This window comes from Equus asinus, chromosome 9, assembly GCF_041296235.1.
Source record: "Equus asinus isolate D_3611 breed Donkey chromosome 9, EquAss-T2T_v2, whole genome shotgun sequence".
Taxonomy (NCBI): Eukaryota; Metazoa; Chordata; class Mammalia; order Perissodactyla; family Equidae; genus Equus; species Equus asinus.
In genome coordinates, this window is record NC_091798.1 from 37,610,860 (window position 1) to 37,633,920 (window position 23,061).

Below are 23,061 nucleotides of genomic sequence, written 5' to 3' on the forward strand. Positions count from 1 at the left end.
CAGACTCACAGCTTCTTCCAAGACTAAGGCTCTTTCCATATCCCACTACCGCCCCTGACGTCAACACCATGATGGTGGTTTTGCCTCACAAAATGATTAAATAAACATATTCGACTCACACAGCCTGTCGTGCGGGTCAGACGGGTGTAGGTGCAGGTCCTATCACTACTATTTACTAGTTCCCTGTCACCTTGGGGAAGTTACTTCTCCTCCTTGTGCCTCAGTTTCCTCATTTTAAAAACAAAGATGACAACAGTACCCACTTCATAGGGAAGTAGGAATTTTAAGTATGATAATGTTTGTAAAAGTGTTTAACACACTGCCCGGCATGCGATAAGTGCTCAAAAAATGATATATATCCTCCTCCTCCCCCTCCTTGGGCTTCCTTGGCCTTCCTCTAACCATCTGATCTTTGGAGTCTAAGTTAAATGAATGCGAGGCTTGCTAAGTGAACTGAGGATGACTTTTCATCTCAGCATCCCTGGGACAGTCTAGGTTTGGGGCTCTCAAGGCCTGGCATGTAGGTATAATGTGCCCAGGCACTGCCCAGCAAACCCTGTGTAACCTCTCCAGCAAAGGCAAAGGGGAGCTCCATGTTTGATTCTGCTCTTTCTGCTGGCATCTCCTCTCTGGCGAAGGCGGCCATGACTTACTCCTCCATGGGATTCATAACTGGAACAATAACTGGAGAATAATAAGAAGCTCATGAGCATCCCAAACTGGCAGCCTCCTCCTGCAGCCTGCGCCCCGTTGCCTCCCCAAGCACGTAAGAGGCTGCACAGGGAGCAGGATTCCCGGCACCGCTCCCCACACAGATGGAAATGTTCCTGAGCAAAGTGTGTGCCAATCAAATATTTATAAATCAAACCACATCCTAAAGGCACTAAGGGAGTTCGCTGGTTAAAAGAATCCTACTTTGCAGCCCTTTATAGAGGGCAGAGTCCTTCCCTTCAGTGAAATCCCTCCCGCCCCGTGTTTTCGGGACAGTCCAGACTTTCATTCTCTGGTTTGCTATGACTTGGCACCTGATGGTAAAGGCACTTTGCTCCCCATCAGCTTGGGCTGAAAGTCAAGATGGCTTTTCAAAGGTCCAAGACGAGCAGATCTGTGCCCTGCTGCCAGAAGTCAGAGAGACGGGCAGCTCTTCAAGCAGGAATGCTCTCCCCAGCCTGGCGTTCTCACCTCGGTTGGCTGTGAAGCCAAAGAACTCCCCGCCCCTCCTCCCCACCCACCCTTATCTGGTTATATAGAAGGAGTTTTTCTATATAATTTCTTTTTAAAATATCACACAGTCCATGGACTATATCAGAATTTTCCAGTCACCTTTCTCAGACCCTAAAGGAGACGTAGACATTTTTACACAGTCTAAGAAAAGTCTTTTTCACATATATATGAATTCCAAACCACTGGAATTTTTTTTTCCACAAACTCAATTTTTTTTTCTCCTCCGTCTTTCTCTAATGTTTTATGGAGCCCGGCTTGTGGCTACATTTTAATTATAAATGCCACTGACATAAAACAACCTCACGGAGTTCTGAATGAGGCTGACCTCACTTTGGGTAAACACGGCGAAGGACGGGAAGTCTCCAACCCAGAATAAACCAGGCACGTAATCTCTCTTGGCCTCTCTCTGGAGAGCAGAGGTGGAAAGCAGGCTTAAAGGCCAGGACGTGCTACAGAAGCAGAACCTCCGTCTGCACGCGCTTGTCCCGCTGAATGCGCCAGTTGTAATCTTATCTTTAAAAATTCCTAGGGTGGGACAGGAAGATACTAGGATGGCTCGGGGCTCGGAAACATGGTGCAATGCCCCAAAGTTCACTTCTCTTGGCACTGGCAGGCTCATAACTTCTTTTCCTTTTTTCTATCCTAGGAAAGTAAGGGATCATGGGTCTTACTGTGAATAAAGTACTGCTAAGAGCGAATGGAAGGCTTTGGGGAGCAGAAGAGAAAACCAGAGACACCAACTAACAGTTGCTCAGAAAAATAGTGGAACACCTAGTTAGGGGGCTAGCATGTCCACTCAAAAGCTCTGGGTTCCCATTTACGTAGGTCCCTCAAAGTAAAGAGCCATGAAGGGTCTGAAGGATGAGCATGGGACAAGGGAGGAGCATAGTCCACAAGATGATCTAGTACATTTCAGTTACTTGCCATTTATTTTTAATAAACAGGCCATTCCCAGATCAGCACACCTTAATGCGTTCCCAGTAAAGGAGCGGGACTCTGCCATCTGTTTGGGACACCTGTGGTCCCAATCCACCAAACATTTCCAACCTTCTTGCAGCACATTTTTAGAGTGCTTTATAAATTTGAATTTCTCTAAGAAACCTATGTCCTGTCACCAGAGTTTTTCAAAAATTGCTCTCCATTTCTTCCAGTTGCTGTCCCCACTTCAGAACTGGGGAATAGTAAGTACCCTTTGGACTAAACGACCTGTCTTGTTTTTCAAAAAGTACTCACTCTTTCAGCCTTGAGATGCTATAGCGCCACTGACCTTCCTGCTCACAGAGAGCTGGTCCTAAATCTCCCGCATGGGATAAAGAGGAGGTGCTCCTCTCTCTTTGCTCTGGTTCCTAACTTGGTAGAAGGTGCTGGAAAAGGAAACTGAACAGAGAAGGTGTGGCTTTAGTGGCCCCCTCACCCTGTCGTGCCTCACCAGCTTTCCTGGTTCCCTCTCTGCCCCCAAGAACACTCATCTTCTGTGGATACTTATGTTCAGGTCTAAATGGTACCTGGAGTCAAGCCTGCACTGGGTCAGAGAGCATCACAGGGGTCATAGGAGGAAGAAACAGAATCTTGACCAGCTCTAAGTGTTTGCCCCTTGACTAAGAACTGGGCTTTATACGTCAAGTACTGCCCCCAAAAAGTACAAAGGAGAATTCCACAAATCCAGCAGCCTCTCACCCAGAGTTAACAAGCTGGCTGCTCTTGCCTCAGAATTGTGTATTTAAAGAAATGAAGAATTAGGACAAAGGGGAAGTTCCCTCCACTCCCCTCCCCAGTCTTGGCCCTTCCTCTCCTCCTCCCCAGAGCAGCCACTGGTATGAATTTGTTCTGTATCTAGTGCCATTTTTATATTTTACTCCCTATATATTTATGAGCTATGCACACTGTCCTGTGTTTTTCACAAAATTTTCATCAAAATATTTCACATAATATTTACTAAATTCTTTTGCAATTTGCTTTTTCTATAGTATGTTTTTGCAATTTGCTTTTTGCATTGTACAGAAAAATATGTATGTGAGAGAGAGAAAAAGAGAGTTTTTGTTGCTGTTGTTGCATTTTTGTTTGCTTTTAGCTGAAAAACAAAAGAGTTTTTGCTTTATTATTTGCAGGGCTGTCTGTACCCGCAATCGGGCAGAAGCCCCCGAAGGCAGGAACCTGGTCTGGCTCTGAGCACAGTTCCCAGCACACAAAGGGCGATCAATAAGACGCATTGCCTGAGAGCTGCAGCTCCAGGTGAGGCTGTGTGGTCAGCCCCTCCCTCCCTTTCTGAGCGCCCCTTCCCCAGCTCTCTCTTTCCCGCTTCTCCTCAGCAGCAGCTGCAAAAGGATGTAGGTTTGGAAAACTGGAATGAAGTCACACGAAGGAGTGGGACGCCTCACTGGTTACACGAGCAGCTCGGGCTGGGTGTTACTCCTTCCTGCCAGCCCTGCTTGCAGAAGGATATATGTTCAGGAAACTTAGCCAGAAAGAGATCCAGTGAAAATGAGCTATGAAACTTGGACATCCTGGAGAAATAATATTTACAGAGGAAACTCTTGAGACGAACTCTCACCACTGCAACAAGCCTGGTGTTGGGGCTCGCGGCTGAGCGCTGAGTCCTGTGCCAATGAGCTCTGGCTCATGTTTACCTCCGTGAGGCCTTTACGCAGTCGAGCTGGGACTTCACAGCTGGCAAATCCAGCTCTACCCACCCCCACGGCAAGATGAATAGGGATTATTTAAGGCATGGAACAGAAATGAACTAGGAAATCAAAGGCTTTAAAAAATCTTCCTTGGTGATAAAGATGTGTCCATCACTTACACGTTCCACTCTGGTGGGGCGTGTTGATAATGGGGGAGGCTATGCACGTGTTGGGGCAGAGGTATATGGGAAATTTCTGTCCTACCCCTCAATTTCTCTGTGAACCTACACTGCTCTAAAAAATAAAGTCTATTAAAAAAAACTTCCTTGATTACCTAAAAGGACCCGCCCTTTGGGATTTCTGTAGTACCTACAATGTGTTTGACTAAATACCTGTAAATCTGGGTGGTAGGTGGAAAGAAGTCCCAGGTAACTAACATCATTCCATTCTATGGCTACAAATGGGATATGCCGTCTTGTACATGTCTGACCTTGAATACAAGGGGGCCCAAGAAGGGGAGCGAGTATGGCTTGATTTGGACCAATGTTTCCCATCACTGGAGCCCAAGGTGTTGTATGAAAGAGAGGAAAAGAAGATGCTTGGATTACTCACACCTGGGCTCTGGTCATGGTTTTGCCCCTGATTATCAGCATAATGTTGGGTAAAACATGTTCTTATCAAGCTTCCATCTCCTCGCCTGTAGGAGAGATCCAGTGCCACCCTGGTCCAGGGAATGCTGTGAGGTCACCTAAGTACAGTGGGAATGTTAGCAATAGTACTGGGCACTTTCCATACATTAAATCTTTTAACCCTCACAATTCTGTGAAGCAGGTACTATCATTATAGATAAGGAAATAGAGGTAAATAACTTTCCCAATGATTGCACAGCTAATACACAGCTAAGCCATAATTTGAATTCATGCCGTTAGATTTTGGAGCCCACACTCTTTAATTTTACCCTATTTATACCAAGATGGAAACTAGCATGGTGCCTGGCACATTGTAGGTGTTCGGTAAATGGTTATCCCCTTCCTTTGGTCCCTCTTAATCATACAGGATTATGCTGAGAAATTTATAGAAAAATGCAGGTAAAAGTTCGCTGAAAACCATAAAGTCCAATGAAAATAGCATTAAAAAAAAAGCTTTATTGAGATATTATTCACATAGCATACAATTCACCCCTTTGAAGTATACAATTCAGTGGTTTTTCTTATATTCGGAGATTTGTGCAACCATCTCTATAGTCAATTTTAGAACATTTTCATGATCCCCCAAATGAACCACATACTCTTAACCATGATGCCCCCTTCTGTCTCCCCCACTCCCCTCCTCAGCCCTTGGCAACCACTAATCTACTTCCTGTCTCTGTGAGTTTGCCTGTTCTGGATATTTCATTCAATGGGATCATGTATATGGTCCTCTGTGACTGGCTTCTTTCACTTGGCATGTTTTCAAGGTTCATTTGTATTGTAGTATGTATCTGCACTTCGTTCCTTTTCATTGCTGAATAATATTCCATTGTATACAGCATTGTTATTAAATGTATTTACTTCCTTCATAGATGGCTAGAGCCGAAGAAACTTTAGAGACTGAATCTAAACCCCTCCCATTTTACTGAGAGGAGACTGTGGCCTAAAGGTTAAATAGGCTGGCCAAGGTCACCAGCTGGTTGGTGGCAGAGCCCAGTGTGGGGCCTTATAATTCTCCTCTGGGTCCCATCTGACTTCACTCCACAAAGCATTATGGAAACATAATTCAAAGTACCCAGCTCATTGATGATGGACCTGCAGAATCATCTCTGCAAACATTAGCCCAACGTCGTTCATTCAACAAATATACGTTGGCTGTCCCCAGAGAGCAAGGCACCGTGTGAGGTGCTGGAGATCCAGCGGGGAACAGGACAGATAAGATCCCTGCCCTTTCTCCCAAATGTACGTTCTCCTGGGGAGGCAGAAATAAATAAGTGAACCCTAAAGGAGAAAAATAATTGTATGCTGTAAAAATGTCATGAAGGAAACAAACAAGGAAGCGAGAAAGATGACAATGTGGGGAATTGTGGCATTGGCAGGGGTAGTGGGGTGTCCTAGTACAGAGTATTACAGGGTACTTGGTGGGAAAGGCCTCTCTGAGGAGGGAGTTTTTAGGCTGAGGCCTGGAGGAGAAGGACCAACTTTGTGAACATTAGCGGGAGGAAGGTGCCAGCTGAAGGGTAGAGCACGTGCAAAGATCCTGAGCTAGGAAAGAATATGGTGCGTTAAAGGAGTCAAATGGGTAGAGCAGAGTGTCTGAGTGAGCAAATAGTATGATTTGAGGTGTAAACGGGGAGGGTCCGGATCACAATGGAGGCCTTTTGGCCTGTTCTCTCATGACTACATTCTCAGAGCTAACCAAAGTTAGGAGGACCTGTGGGAAAGGAGATTGGTGGCTTCCAATTTCCTTCCTGTATTAAATAACCTCCACTTACCACAGGAACCCAGACGAGGTCCTGCGTCTCTGTGGCAAAGATTTCCAAGGGCAAGAGAAGTGCATCTTCAGTAAGGGTGATGTAACTACCTATGACCCCGGGTATGAATCAGAAGATAAGGAAAACAGAGGAAAATGAGAAAATACAGACGTACTAGTAAGGAAGTGGCTAAATGGTTAGGGTACAGCCACATAATGGAACACAATTCAACTGGCAAAAGAACAGAGGTTAACTCTTTCAGTACTGAAGTGGAAAGATCTCCAGGTAGTTGTTACACACACAAAAAAAACAAACAAAAATAAACCAGGTGCAGAACTGTGTGTGTGCGATCTTACCATCAGTGTAAAGAAGAGCAGAAGGGGTAACATGTATGTGCTCATAAACACATGAAATCTCTCTAGAAGGATCTACATAAAATACATCTGGGAGGCATTTACTTGTTTGCCTCTGTCCCCCAGGAGGATGTACTCTGGGAGGAAGGGCAAGGTTCTCTTGTCTGTCCTGTTTACTGCTGTGTCCCCATCAGTTGTGAGTAGGAGGCTGGAAGCGGGGGTGGGGGGGTGGGGTGGGAGAGAGACTTTTCACTGCCTCCTCTTCTATTGTTTCAAAGTTTGAAACATGTGAATGTATTTCCTATCTAAAGAAATTAAGTAAAAAATGGAAACAAAGAAAAAGCAAGGACAGGTCTAGATGCGCCAGCCAAAGCCCCCTGTTCCTTCCAGTTGGCCCTATTCCTCAGCCTCTGACTAAGCTGACCCCTAGGGAGGTCAGCTCGTCCTCCTGCAGAGCTACTGGTTGCTCACTGGCCCCTGGTCTAGATTTCACTTCTAGTCTGAATGATGGTCATGACAGTCGGATGATCAAAGAAATTGTCCAGAAGAGTCCAGCATTAATTCTGATTCCCAAATGTAAACCATCAAAGCATCCCCCTCCAGAGCCACCCTGGGGAGAAAGAACAAATGAATCATCATCACATGGGTATGGGGCTCCAAGCAGGTATCTAGCCGTGGAAAAGCCACCTGGGGAGTGTCAGTCAGTGTAAGCGGGGAGGTGTAACTCATGGTGACTCACTACCTCGCCCCCAACCTCCAGGTTTCTCAACCTCGGCACCAGTGGCTTTTTGGGCAGAATAATTCCTTGTTGTGAAGGGCTGCCCTGTGCATTGTAGGATGTTTCACAGCATCCCTGGCCTCTACTCGCTAGATGCCAGTAGCACCATCCCACTCCTGCTGGGACAACAAAAATGTCTCTAGACATGGCCAAATGTCCCCTGAAGAACAATATCGCCTGCCCCCAGGTGAGAACCACTGTTCCCACCCTGCCTCTCCAGGTAACAGCTTCGTTTTCCCCATCAGGAGTGGGGAGTTTCCCTCTGCCTATACCCCAGCTGGGTTGTGGTGGTGGGCGGTGGCGGGGGGCGGGTAGACTGAACTTCACTGTGGGTGAGTTCCCGGAGTTTCAGATGTGCCAGCTAATCCAACTTTCTGGGAATCCCTTCTGTCTTGGAAAATCACACTATCAGCTTTAAAAAGATAACAATCTGTCGAGGAGAAGCTCCCACACCTGGAAGGCCTGGGCCCTGAAAAAGCACCTCCCCAAAGCAGGTCACTAAATGAGCAGAATACACTCAGGCTGGCCATTGCCCACTCTGGGGCACCCCAGGATCCATGGGACGACAGAGCCCAGGGAAGTGAGTGCCATTTCTCCCCGTGGTTATTTCCCTTCAGGTGACAGAAAAGAGATAGCCATGAGGCCCGGTGGAAGTGCACGTGGGGTCATTTTGTAATAAACGGGGACTGGTGGGTGCGCCTGCCATCATCTCTTCTTCTCTCAAGAACATAATTCCCAACGGACAGCTTTCTTTGGAGGGCAAAGAAAAAGGAACTGTATTTCTATGTTTTGATTAATTTCAGGCTCATCCTTGAGGGCTCTGTGAAATGAATGAGCAGAATTTTCCGTGGCTAACTGTCCTGGCTGCCAGGCCCTATCGGCAAAGGCTTAGTGTTTATTTACTTTTGCTCGTGTTATTTTTATTTCAGTTCAGCTGCAGCTCAGTGCGGAAAGCGTGGGGGAGGTGTATATAAAGAGTACCGAGACTGGCCAGTACTTGGCCATGGACACCGACGGGCTTTTGTACGGCTCAGTAAGTATGAGGCTGACGTGCTTCCAGACGTGGCCAAGGTTTGAGGTTTCCAGAAATCTTGTTACGTTGAGTGATGCAAACTATAAACCAACAATTAGTCTCTGTTTGTTATTTTTTCCAGCAGGATTCCCACCCTCTCCTCTGCCTTATTTTAGGCACAAACATAAAAGAGCTTCTTGTGGTATTCTCTCAAAATACTCAAACGTATTATCACATAGACATAGAGGAGACATTGATTGAAATTTCAGTAACTCATCAGTCACTCGTTTCAGGATGCCTGGTCCCACTTCGTTCCATCATTCCAAAAATGTTTCTTGAGCCCACTACGTGCTATGCGTGCTACAGAAGTTGCAGAACCCACACTCCAGTAGTTGATGCGTCATGCATAAAACTTTGAAAACAGTTTTATTCTGGATCTGTCACCTACGAGGATAAACAGTTCAATAACTTAATTCAACAAACATTTATGAAATGCCTCGTGTGTCTAAGTACTGTTAGTTACTAGAGGCATGTGAAGATGAATGAGCCACACCCCTGACCTAGAGAAGCAGTCTAAGAGCTTCTTCAGGAGCTAAAATCCTCCACATCTCCCGCTCCGTCCCTCTCCTAGTTATGCCTTACATTGGTTTGACTCAGTCTATATTGGTCTTTGCAGGAAAAGATCAGAAATAGAAAAGCAATCTGATTTTACCCCTATTCAATTTCTGGTAAAAGATTTGACAGGAAAGAGAGCTGAAGCCAATGGCCCCAGGTTTTGAAATTATTTCTGGATTTCAATGATCCCTTCTCTGTATCTCAATAGCTGATAATTAAGGCTTGGCGATAATTCACAGCCCAAGCCAAACGCCTTTCTTCTCTTTCATGAAGATATCTACAAAAAGTAGCCAGTAGGGGGATTTTAGTCTGAGGCTCCCTCTAACTTATATCAAATTGCCAAGTGACAGAAAACCCTCTCTTGAAGCCAGGGTTCAGGATGTGAACACAGTTCAGTTTTTTCAAGCTGCCCACTAGTGGTCAGGAGACGAGATCATCAGAGTAATTGGCAGCCTCTAGTAGGCTGCTGAAATACAGATCAACTGGGACAATCTTAAAGGGTTTGGAGCTAGGCAGTGACTGCTACATAGGGAGCAGATGGGTTTTCTTAAAGGTGGTTCTTCTGATTGGTAATAAAATGTATCGCCCAATCAATCATTCAATCGCAGAGTCGTAATTGAATCTCATGCCTCTGCCACTTTGGGAAGTTACTCACCCACTCTGAACCTTGTCTAAAATGAGGATAGTAAAGGATAGTAACTGCCGCATGCAGGCTTAGCAGGAGTCAGAGAGACGAGGCCCCAGGCCCGGAACTCGCCCACGGTGTGGCTGGCACATGGGAGGTGCTCCAGCAATGGTAGCTGTAAAACAAATAATCAGTTTATAGATCCCTTATCCTCATTATTTCTTAGGTTATATGTTACAGTTTTATGGTTTTTCCCCCATAAATGAGTTTTCAGGTTTCTTATAAGCTTCTCTTACTTATATAAAAATATTGAGGGAGAATCCCCCAAATCCAATTTTCTGTAGATTCCAGACATCCCGTCTCCCACCACAGTCCTAGCCATTCCTGTAGTTCACCTGAAATATTCAGAAGGTGATGTTAATATATTATGCCTAATAGTTTTTATATTTCCCCATTGATCAGGGAAGTTCTAAAATATCTCAGAGCTCTGCCTCATGTTCTTAACCAGTTTTAGGTATTAATCTATCCTGATTCAAATTGTGTGTGTGCGAAAAGGATATATTTATTTAAAAAAATAAGTATATAACAAAATACTAATATATTTTATACCAAAATATTAATATATTTATCTGTGGAGGCAGTAAGTGGCTGATTTTATAATACACAAATGCCTTCCTATATTTTCCAAATTTTCTACTGTGGGGATATATCAACTATGCAACTGGGGGGAGAAAGCATGCTAAATATAAAAAAGAAGACAACTAAAACAATAGGCATGAATCAACCATAAATCCCTATGCCCTTGGCATTGCACCAAGTGCATAGCAAGTGCTGACACATCCTGGTTGAGGGACGGACGGAGCACCTCCGATTTGGTCTGCTGACTCAGCCTGTGACTCAGCCATTGCGTGTGTCAACAGCTCTAGTGTAATAGAGACATCGGGTGGGGGACGTGGCCGTCCTCAGCTTCGTCACAGAACACAGGCCTGACGCCTACTGAGGGGCGTCATGGGGTGACCCTTCCTTGCAGGACAGTGGGCAACCCACACAGGTCTGAAACTGCCTACTTCCCTGCAGCCCTGATAATGAGCATCAGACACTCCCGTCTGGACCGAATTCCCCCAGAGGCAGCAGAGTCACTCGATTAAATATTACATCTATGTCCCAGCTCGTTCTAAAATGATCCGAAGTGTCTCACCCAGCCGTCATTGCACTAGACTACAAATGAATAAGAAGCAGGATACTTCCTGTTACACAATGTCTTACTAATCCAAGATAACTTTACTGCGTGCTTTATTTGATCTCAAGAATCAAATTAAATTTACCACCTAGCTGGGGAGCAGCTATTATTTGCAAGGCTCATGTCTGGGGGGCAGACATCAGGCTGACGAGATTCCATCTCTTCCCTTCATGGGGCTTCCAGTCTAATGAGACAAACACGCCCACAAATAGAGAACAATGAACAATAGGATTGGAAGCCACCAGAAAGGGAATCACCAGCCACTGTGGGTGAAGAGATAATATAAAGATCACTTGACTTGGAACTGGAGCAAAGTCAACGTACAGCAAGAGAGTTTTTCAATACACCTAACTGTTTTATATCCAACTATAATACATATATTCTAAAATCCTGACAAATAGAAAGTTGAAATAACTTGGGTTCCTCCCCCTCTCCAACAGATGAATTCCAAGTAAAAAAGTAGTGGTTCATAGTATTTGTAAAGTAATTGTACTATTTAATATGTTGTAACTATCTTTCCAGCTTAATAAATTTACAGCTGCATTGGATTCCACTGTATGGATGTACCACTCTCCACGTAACCAATCACCTTTCTATGGATACTTAGGTGACTTCTAATTTGTTACCATTATATCCAATGCTTCAAAGACTATCCTTGAAAATACAGTTTTATACTTGCTCAACTATCTCCTATGGGTCAATTCCTAGAAGGAAAATTGCTGGGTCAAAGGTAATGCATATTTAAAATTTTGATACATGTTGCCAAACAACCTTCAGAAAGTTCCCACCAAGTTATCTTACCAACAGTGAATGTAAGTGCCTATTTCCCACACTCTCACCAATACTAAGACTTGTAAATCTTTTTGCTCTTCGCAGATATATAGCCAACATATATTAAATCATTTTTTAATTTGAATTTTCTTGCTAGTGAGATTGAATATGTTTTCAAAGGTTTATTGCCCATTTTTAAAACAACAGATACAGCATGGCACTTGGATAATATCATGAGTCTATACGTATATGGCCTTATCTATGTCTCTCTACGCATATGTACGTAAAGATGTAAGAAAGGATGTTCAAGAAAAGCAGCTGTTAACAGTTGCCTATATCTTGGTGGGTGGGGTTTGGGAATGGTTTTTCTTTCTTTAAAGCAAAGTTGTGATTTTACAAAGTACAATTCTTTTTTATAACTAGCAAAAAATAAAGCTGTTTTCATTTTTAAAAAACTTTAAGTTCTAGGATATGTTTTATGCTTAGAATACATTTTGTCATAGCATTTATGTTCATGAAAACACTAAGGTAAAATTCTGACATTGCTGGTGAAAATCACCAGGATGAAAAGTAATATTAGTAGGTTTTCATTTATTCAAGCCCAAACTTAAAAGCCCCTACTGCATCACAGTCTGGTTTGACCTATTTTGGTAATGATCATGCCTATGTGCCAGGGGTTTACAGAGACAAAAGGCCCAGCCCTGCCCTTCAGGTGCTTATAGTCATTCAGGATCTCCCCAGTGGGAGACTGTGGGCTCCAGACGACAGCAAATGGAAGGAGAGCTTACAATATCAGCAAATGTATATTGAAGGCTCATTAGGTGCTGGGTCCTGTTCTAAGGCCTCAGAAATAGGTCCCATTATTATCCCAATTTTACTGAAGAAGAAACTGAGGCATAGAGAGCTTCAGTGACTTGCCCAAGGCCATGCAGCAATAAACAGAGGAACCCCATTTAAAACCACTCACTAACAGTTCTGCTCTCTTTTGGTTTTATCTTTTTAGCAGACACCAAACGAGGAATGTTTGTTCCTGGAAAGGCTGGAGGAAAACCATTACAACACCTACACATCCAAGAAGCACGCAGAGAAGAACTGGTTCGTTGGTCTCAAGAAGAATGGGAGCTGCAAACGCGGTCCTCGGACTCACTATGGGCAGAAAGCAATCTTGTTTCTTCCCCTGCCCGTCTCCTCTGACTAAAGAAATCTGTTCTGGGTACTGACCACTCCAGAGGAGCCTGAAGGAGTCCTCACCTGGTTGACCCCAGATTGTTCCCTTGACCATTGGCTGCGCTAACCCCTGGCCTACAGAGCCTGAATTTGTAAGCAATGCGCTTCTAAATGCCCAGTTCACTTCTTTGCAGAGCCCTCTACCCCTGCACAGTTTGGAACAGAGGGACCGAATTGCTTCTAGGGGCCAACTGGCTGGCCAGTCTGGGTCTGGTTTGGATGTCTGTTGCCTCTGGGCACCTGCTGCAGGCTGAGCCTCTCAATGCAAAGGTGGGGCCAAAGGAAGTGTGTTCAGGGGCTGCCAAGTGGGTCATCAATAACTGCATATGATTCCCTCCTCTGAACAAACTCTGTCTGTGATCCCCCAAACATCTGGCATGACTCCCTTTCATCCTTTCAATACCCCACAAATATTAGCAGAGAAGCTTACAGCTAGGTTAGAGGAAGGCAGCGTTCCATCAGTACAAACAGGGATGGAGAAACCCCCCCTCAAGAACAGAAGGGATTAAAATGGCCAGGGGAGATGAGATGGGATTTTGGTGGACAATTTAGAGGACCGATCTCAATGCCAAATAATGGAAGGATGGGAGGCTCAGCCACAGGAAAGCAGAATAAACGCAAAGCCCTGGGAGCCGCTACGATGCCTTGACTTTCCCAAGGTTACCTGGTAGCAGGAAGTCCCTGAATGGTGTCATGTGGAGAGCAGGAGAAATGGGCTCTTGATAAAAGCAAGGACATCGGATGTTGGTAAATCCGTTTGGGTCCGGGGAGTGGATGTGGGAGTGAAGAGAAAGAAAGGGAAACACGGGCTGAGGGGGATCATGCTCAGGATGATTCTAGAAGTGAGAAGGAAAGAGAAAGGGATGTCATGACTAGTGCTTGGCCACCAGAAAGCAGGGGCTTTGGGGTCCTAGGGCAGTGCTCACAGGTCATACGGGGATCTTGTTTGAGTGTAGATTCTAGTTCAGTGGGTCTGGGGTGCAGGTTTTACATTTCTAACATGCTCCCAGGTGCTGTAGATGCTGCTGCCTCCCCCCATCCCCACCCCTACCCCCCATACTTTAAGCACCAAAATCCCACAGAAGGTTATTCAAATGACGGTGGCTCAAACCCCTGACCTCTCTCTTGCCTCATCCTTAAAAACCGCAACCCCCTGTCTCCCACCCCCAGTCTTCCTGAGCATTTGGGCAGCATCGGCAGTTACGCTGTGTTAAGGAGCGTGAATTCCAGGCGCTTTGGCCCAATGCCTATTAAATGCCCATTTAGAAGATATACAAAAGCATACTTCAAAAATGTTAAACCCTCACAAACGGCTTTTCCCAAGAGATCATTTGTGTCACGATTACTTGTATAAATATGCTTCCTGCTTAAAGTAAACTTGACCCAAGTGGCTAGCAAATTAGAAACACCATTCATCTCTGACATATGATACTGTTGCCATGTAAAGGCCTTTAATAAGCCATTTAAATTTACTGTGAGACTGTATGTTTTAATCACATTTATAAATATATAGCTCAAAGGCAGTTAAACTGCTTAGCATTCAGCCACTGAGAATTACAATAAGATACAATGTATAAGCTACTCAATTATGTATTACTTTTACTACAATTACCTATAAAATGAGATCTTTCCTTGTTTTCCACTGTGCTGTTACAAATATTTTCTTTGGAAATGGGGACTCTTAAGCAATGATATGATAATTGTGGATAAAAATTGATGAGAGTGTTAGCTCATGTTTTATAAGGAACTGAAGTAATTATTAATTGAAAAATAACTCCTTGGTAATTGAACTGTCATATTTTGAATGAAAGAAAACAACAATTTGTGGAAGTTCAAAGCGATACTGTGATTGAGGAACTGAACTAAGTTAAAACCATGGTTAATAATCTCATTCTGCATTTGAACAGCAAAACAATTTCATAACTTTTCTTTGGTTTTGTAACATGGATAATTCTATTTTATTTTAGTAAATCTTTGCAGGCAAGTTGGGGATAGTGCGATGTGGCTTCACATCTCTTTACTATGAAGATTTGGCCAGAAAAAGGTATCCAGAGAGGAAATTCAAGATATTTATAATGGTCTATAATTTTTAGTGTATGAATCAAATTCAAGTATAACATTGGCCAGGAAAAATTAAATACTGTTGCTGACCGATGAGACGGAAGTCTGGTTTCAGAGACCCAAAACATTGTAGAAGAAACCCTACTGTGACCTGGACAACCTCAGCCCAGTCATCATCACGTATTCATTCAATGAATATTCATTAAGTGCCTACTGTGCGCCAGGCACTGTGCCAGGTACTGGGGCCCTGGGAACCTTCTCTGTCTGGTTTGCTGCTGCAGTCTCTCCCAGGGCATTATATTTATGAGGAAAGAGTCTGTGGATTCATTGCTTTCAGTCAAGTAAAAACAGACTGGGTAGGTTTCTGCTGAATAAACTGCTTTCAGTCAAGTAAAAACAGACTGGGTAGGTTTCTGCTGAATAAACTGCAAGTCCCAGAAACACAGGTTTGGGAAGAATTAGCAACTCCCAGGATAAGATAAGTCCCCATGAAAGTGTCAGCGGACATGGGAAGGTAAACCTAATGCTTTCAACTGTAGAACCATATCAGCTTCTGCAGGACCCCTTTCAAATCAGGAAGAGAGCCTGTCAGATCTCATAAGGAGCTCCCCGCTCCATTTTGAACATGCTCTGGTTCCTTAAACGTGGAGCCTTCCTGTTGCTCTCTCTCTTCCTTGAGTAAGTCTTGTCACCATCTGCCTGTCATATGCTTCTCAGGTGAATTCATTTTCAGACCAACTGTTGAGTCACCTGACATTCTGAACAAAGCATCAGGAGCGTATATGCTTTCGATTGTTCTCGATGTGGTGGTGGAGGTGGTGGTGATCTGCTTCCGTGGAAGGGATAATAATTAAAGCCTCCTATGGCCAACAGTGTGTACTTATAAAAATCTGACGGAAGCATCATGCGTTACTGAAGATCAAGGTCCTTGCTTTGTGTGGGAGGTGAAATCCTCAGCCTTGTGGAACATACTGCTTAAACCAACTGAGCTCATGGGCTGCAAAGCAGACCTCTGATGAAGAAGATGCCTGTCATTTTACATCACTGTCTCTCTTTTTTGCACCTTACAAGTATTAATAAATGTTCCACTAATGGGTGATAATATCTCTGAGTGTCTGAGCATCGTGGGTCTCATCTTCCTATGGGAGGACTTCCTCTGGCCTCCCTGAGGTGTGGCTGCTTTGTTTTCTACACTTAGCTCATCATCAGAAAGGAGATTTGAAAGGCTGACAGGAAAAGCTAAGGTAGAAACATTTTTCATTTTGTTTGGAAACCTAAGGCAACATTGGTGCTTTTCTAGAGATCCATTAGGGAAATATATTCAGGGAATTTGCCCCCTGAAGAGCCAAGCACCATAAATAACTCAGTTGACACTTTTTCTTCATGGTATAAATCCTGTGAAATTATGCTACCATTGTAGAGTTGACCAGCTTATGCCTACACAAAGATACTGTGACCTGAAAAAAAAATTTGAGGACTTATTTACGATTTTAAGTCAACGGCAAGAAGTGCATCTTTTGCATCTCAAAAGCCTTGACTTGGGGCTGTAAGATCGCCCATCAGATTCTCAGAAATTATTATTATACTAAGTAACGTCTCCTGAAATAAACTTCTGAATCTAATGACTTCTCATTCTTAGCAGAAAGGACACTGTTGCCTAGACATCATGGCAGAATCAGATCACACACATGCACGCTCACACATGCACACACTCACACATGCATGCTCATATATGCACACTCACACATGCATGTGCAGAACCTATAAAAAAACAGTTGGGCAGTGTTTGCTCGCTCTTCTAATTACATTCCACAATAAATCCCTCCTTTTCCTTTTAAAGTTGTCTAAAACAGTATTTTTCTCCCTTTTGGAGCCTGATCCACAGTAAGAACTACATTTTCCATTACAACCCAGCACATGCATACCCTTGTACACACACAACCAAAACAAAAATGCCACAAAACTACATACATGAGATGCACTCAGATTTTTCTATTATATTCCACTAAAAAATGCTGGTCAAAGATTAATTAAATTGGGTCATCACATTAATAGGTCACAACCACAGTTTGAAAGCACTGGCTTAAAACAACCGTTCTCCTTCCTAAAGAGGACGAGACCCAACTGGGATCCTGTATTATGACTTTAGTGTTTTCAAAGACACGGTTTGTTCATGAATAAAAAAGACAAATGAACAGCCTGTTACCCAGGAACCTTCTGTTCTGAGGGCCCGGTGAGTTCTTTTAGCTGGTTTGTTCCTAATCATGCAAAATGAATGCAATGATGCAGATCCCCCAGGCACCCAGTGCTGCCTCCCATGCTGGTCTAAGCAGACTTCTGCTCTCAGAACCCTAGAAACTTTGCCTATGGAATTCTCATCACTTTGGGTCTTGAGGTCACGCCCTCCCTAACTCCCACTGTCGTCACTTCATTCCTCTCTCGTCTCCAGATTCCTATTTCATAACCATTTCTAAAGTAGACTGAGGCAGGAAAGGTCTAGAAACACACAGCCTCTGAGCATCCTCCCCAGCTCCCCTCACTTTCTGGAAATTGACCTCTTATCTATCTAAAAAAAAGAGTTCACCATTCATGACTCAGTCATAAGATAAATGTCATTGCTACTGGAATGCATCTTATTCAGGGATTTAAAAATTCTCATCTGTGTTGAACCAACTAAAAAAAGTAACTCTACACCCTAAATGTTTGAGGGGATTAGGGTGGCTGGGAATTGGCCTCTGATGAGTGAACTGGACCTCAAGGAGAAAACTCTAAATGAAGTTGTTGCTTTTCATATTTATCTGAGTGATGTCCTGTCTGCCACGGGGCAGGCTGGGGAGGGGAATCCCAAGCCCTAAGCACTTTTGGATTGTTGTTATATTAACAAGTATGCTAACAGTGACATATCAACAACGAAGAGTTTTCAACTGCACTTTCACAAATGAACAAAAATTATTTTGAGGAGTAGTGCAATGTAGAAAAGTTTAAGCCCAACCAAGCTGTGGGATTTGTATGTTCTCTATTTCAAAATTACTGGGGATTTGTTTGACAACTGTTAAAATGGACATGATGGCTTGTAAAAAGTGGCACACCCTCTCCTTCCTACTCCACTCCCTAAACCTGTCCTCTGCCCCCTAGAAAGAAAATCCTGTGTCATTATACATAAAATTTACTCTAAAATCCAGCCAGAGAACTCAGAGCTTGAGACATGGGGATCTGACATTGGGCACTCCGGACTCCAGTGACTCATCTAACATTCTCTCAAGTTACAGGGAAGATGTACTAAATGACCATTGGGATCTGTCCGAAACATTGTACCCACTTTGTGGTTGACATGTTGACCACGACATACTACACTGTTAGCTTTCCACCCTAGTTATAAAATTAAAAAGAGAAACCAGGTCACACACAGCCTGAAGCTAGAGGGTGCATATTTATAAAAGGCGTATATTGTAGGACCTAGTTTTGGGGTCTTCTGATGGGTCTGAGAATGTTTGTGATGTGGGGAGGAGGTATTTCCCAAATTGCTTCCTTCCCCGCTAGCTTCCCACTGTCACACAGGCTAAATTTACACATTCAGCAGCTAAACATTGGTGTCTATTTTATTACATAATCAAGCAAAACCTCACCACATCCTTGATGTGCTTTTCTATCAGCCTTAATGGAGGGTTGGGCTTTCCTTGTTTGGAACTGTGTTCAATTTCAGGATCTGGTTTCATCTGGCTGCAGTGTCTGGGGACGCAGATGTAGACAGACAATTTGTGCAAACTGTCACAGAAACACACATCATTGTGATTTTCATGTTTTCCCGCCTTAGGAGAAAATTTTTTAGTCTGACCCAGAGATACATAAGAGCAAGATGTCACATTATTTTACTGATACACCTCAGCCCGATCTCTTCATTCTCCAAAATGAATCATAAGAGTATTACATACTAACTTGTTGTGTGTGGATTGGAAAAACAACTATTCATAGGCAGGAATGTCAACTGTGTTGAGAGTTCAGTAATTTCCTGTAGAAATGAACAGCTAAATCTATGGCATCGTCAAAATAGAACACCTGCATTAGGAACATGGGAAATGGTGCAGGTTTTAGGACTGGCCAGATGATTCCCAATAATAGAGGACAAAATCCAGGGAGGTGGTGCACAGAGGACAAAAGAGAGAGAAACTTGTTTCTTTATTCTTGGTGCTACTGGAATCTGTCAAGTAATATTTAATTGAAGTGAGGAAGTGAGATGGGTTTTATAGATTGTTTCAAAATGTGTAACTCCCAAGCAACTTGAACATCTGGGAAGAGTTTTATGGGACAGGGGGCTACCCTGTACAGGCTAGTCCTCAAGAATAAGCAACAGAAATAAGGTGAAAAGGAATCCTCTTCCCTCACTAACTCATCCATTCATTAATCATTCATTGAGTGTCTACCATGGTGTTCATCAGGGTCCAATCAGGAGACAGAAACCACACCAATAACTTGAACAGGGAAATTTTGACAGAAGGAATGATTAACTAGTGAAAGGGGATTAACTACTGAGCAGAGTAAAGAGATCTCTAAAGAATCTTGGGAAAGCAGATATAGGGAGCAGGTACGATCCCCCAGGCTGAGAAAAGTGCTCAAAGAAGGAACAAACTTGAGAGAGGGCCTTCTTTCAAGGATGAGATTCAGACTTCACTGGCGAAGGAGTGGCTGTGGCCCACAGGACAGTGAGGACCTCACTGAGGTGCTTCAGGGAGCTTCCCACTGGAGGGCTGGGGAAACTCTCTGGAAGCAACTTGCCTGGGTGCCAGCGAAAATCACCAGAGGCTGTGTACTACTAGATCTCCAGCAGCAAGCAGCCACAGGACACTGTGGCAAGGAGCAAGAAGGAAAGCACAAGAGCCCTAAAGAAAAGCCCCTTCCCCTTGTGGTTACCCTCCAGTGCCCTCTACTGACAAATCTTAAGTTGCATCAGCTGACAAAGGAGAAATCTTTACAGGGTCCAGCGGCAGTATCACAAGACAAGGCAAGGATTTAGAGCAGATCGGCAATAAATTGGAAACTGGCACAACCATGGTTTAGGTATTTGGCTAGACACAGTATTAAAAGATGGATAAATGTGATCCTTTCCTTAAAAGCTTATTGTAATAGTGGAGAAAGTCACCATCAGTTTTGGGGGGCTTTGTTCCCTTAAAAAATGCTACTGTCTTAGGGTGTCCACTCTCACCACTCTTATTCAACACAGTACTGGAGGTTTTGGCCAGAGCAATTTGGCAGGAAAAAGAAATAATAGGAATCCAAATAGGCAATGAAGAAGTGAAACTCTCGCTGTTTGCAGACGACATTATCTTATATATAGAAAACCCCAAAGAATCCATTGGAAAACTATTAGAAATACTCAACGACTACAGCAAAGTTGCAGGGTATAAAATCAACATACACAAATCAGTAGCATTTCTATACTCTAACAACGAACTAACAGAAAAAGATCTCAAGAACACAGTCCCATTCACAATTGCAACAAAAAGAATAAAATACCTTGGGGTAAATTTAACCAGGGAAGTGAAAGACCTATACAACGAAAACTACAAGACTTTCCTGAAAGAAATTGATGACAACATAAAGAGATGGAAAGACATTCCATGCACATGGATTGGAAGAATAAACATAGTTAAAATGTCCATACTACCTAAAGCAATCTACACATTCAACGCGACCCCAATCAGAATCCCAATGACATTCTTTACAGAAATTGAGCAAAGAATCCTAAAACTCATGTGGGGCAACAAAAGACCCCGAATTGCTAAAGCAATCCTAAGAAAAAAGAACAAAGCTGGAGGCATCACAATCCCTGACTTCAAAACATACTACTAAGCTACAGTAATCAAAACAGCATGGTACTGGTACAAAAACAGGTGCACAGATCAATGGAACAGAATTGAAAGCCCAGAAATAAAACCACACGTCTATGGACAGCTAATCTTCCACAAAGGAGCTGAGGGCCTACAATGGAGAAAAGAAAGTCTCTTTAACAAATGGTGCTGGGAAAACTGGACAGCCACATGTAAAAGAATGAAAATTGACCATTCTTTTTCACCATTCACAAAAATAAACTCAAAATGAATCAAAGACCTAAAGATTAGACCTGAAACCATAAGGCTTCTAGAAGAAAATATAGGCAGTACACTCTTTGACATCAGTATCAAAAGGATCTTTTCAGACACCATGTCTTCTCAGACAAGGGAAACAATAGAAAGAATAACCAAATGGGACTTCATCAGACTAAAGAGCTTCTTCAAGGCAAGGGAAAACAGGATTGAAACAAAAGAACAACCCACTGATGGGGAAAAAAATATTTATAAGTTATATATCCAACAAAGGGTTAATCTCCATACTATATAAAGAACTTACACAACTCAACAACAAAAAATCAAACAACCCAATCAAAAAATGGGCAGGGGACATGAATAGACATTTCTCCAAAGAAGATATACGGATGGCCAATAGACACATGAAAAGATGCTCATCATCACTAATCATCAGGGAAATGCAAATCAAAACAACACTAAGATATCACCTTACACCTGTTAGAATGGCAAAAATAAACAAAACAAAAAGTGACAAATGTTGGAGAGGTTGTAGAGAAAAAGGAACCCTCATACACTGCTGGTGGGAATGCAAACTGGTGCAGCCACTATGGAAAACAGTATGGAGATTTCTCAAAAAATTAAAACTAGAAATACCATATGACCCAGCCACCCCACTACTGGGTATCTATCCAAAGAACTTGAAATCAGCAATTCCAAAAGTCCCATGCACTCCAATGTTCATTGCAGCATTATTTACAATAGCCAAGACGTGGAAGCAACCTAAGTGCCCATCAACTGATGATTGGATAAAGAAGATGTGGTATATATACACAATGGAATACTACTCAGCCATAAAAAGGATAAAATAGTCCCATTCACAACAACATGGATGGACCTTGGGGGTATTATGTTAAGTGAAATAAACCAGATAGAGAAAGACGAACTCTGTATGACTCCACTCATAGGTGGAAGTTAAACATATAGACAAAGAGAACTGATTGGTGGTTACCTGGGGAAAGGGGGGGTGGGGGTGGGCACAAAGGGTGAAGTGGTGCACCTACAACATGACTGACAATAATGTACAACTGAAATTTCACAAGGTTGTAAACTATCATAATCTTAATAAAAAGTAAAAAAAAAAAAAAAAAACCCTACTGTCTTTCTAAGCTCTCTGAGCTTCTCTGAAGACCACCATGCATGTTCAAGGTACTTTCTTGAGATAGTCAGTCATTCCCTAATTTAAATCAACCCAAATGAATGTAATATACTTACACAGAGAAGATAGCTTTGGATTCAGATTGGCAGGATTGGAATCCCGGCTCCTCCATTTACTGACTTTGTAACTTTTGGCAAGTTACTTAATCTATCTGTCCTCTGTTTCCTCCTCTATGAAAAGAGGATACAGATAGTGTCAACCTCAGAGAGTTGGGAGGATCAAATGAGATGCAAGTACTTTTTTTTTTCTTGCTTGAGCAACATTGTCCCTGAGCTAACATCTATGTCCATCTTCCTCTATTTTGTACGTGGGATGCCACCACAGCATGGCTTGATGAGTGGTGTGTAGGTCCGCACCTGGGATCCCAACCCACGAACCCCAGGCCACCGAAGTGGAGCACGCAAACCTAACCACTACACCACCAGACCGGCCCCAATATGCAAGTATTTTTAACATGATATCTGACGTATGATAAAGATTAAATAAACATTTGCTATTATTTTTACAATGAATGTAGTTATACATATTATACAATAATAAGGTAGAGTTAAAAATCATCTTTCAGTTTCTCCATTTAGGTTTCCAATGATCAATTTCATGAATTCATACTTAGAGAGATCTTGCTTCATAGCAATTCCTTTGAAAAAGATATAGGAATCCTGGTTGACTCCAAGCTTACTTCTATAAGGCACAGATTACAGAATGTAATTGCCCTATTGTAGCTTGAACTGGTCAGGGCACATCTGGGCTATTGTTTCTCATTCTACCTGATGCATATTAAATGAAGTTTTACAAATTAAAAACAAAAAGTTA

The 23,061-nt window shown here is 43.0% G+C and overlaps 1 protein-coding gene across 18 annotated transcripts in view; it reads left to right on the plus strand.

Moving 5' to 3' along the window:
- The window catches only part of FGF1 (fibroblast growth factor 1), a 96,023-nt gene extending 79,949 nt beyond the window's left edge, over window positions 1-16,074 (plus strand). For 6 of the 18 annotated variants that reach the window (XM_070517266.1, XM_070517267.1, XM_070517269.1 and 3 more), the window contains 3 exons: window positions 8,349-8,452; window positions 11,434-11,518; window positions 12,686-16,074. In XM_070517266.1, the coding sequence (XP_070373367.1) occupies window positions 8,349-8,452; window positions 11,434-11,518; window positions 12,686-12,876 (380 nt within the window). In that variant the 3' untranslated portion in view covers window positions 12,877-16,074. The remainder of the gene's footprint in view (window positions 1-8,348; window positions 8,453-11,433; window positions 11,519-12,685) is intronic. The other 12 variants (XM_014850269.3, XM_014850268.3, XM_070517275.1 and 9 more) reach the window with 3 other exon arrangements.
- The last annotated feature ends 6,987 nt before the right edge of the window (window positions 16,075-23,061 follow it).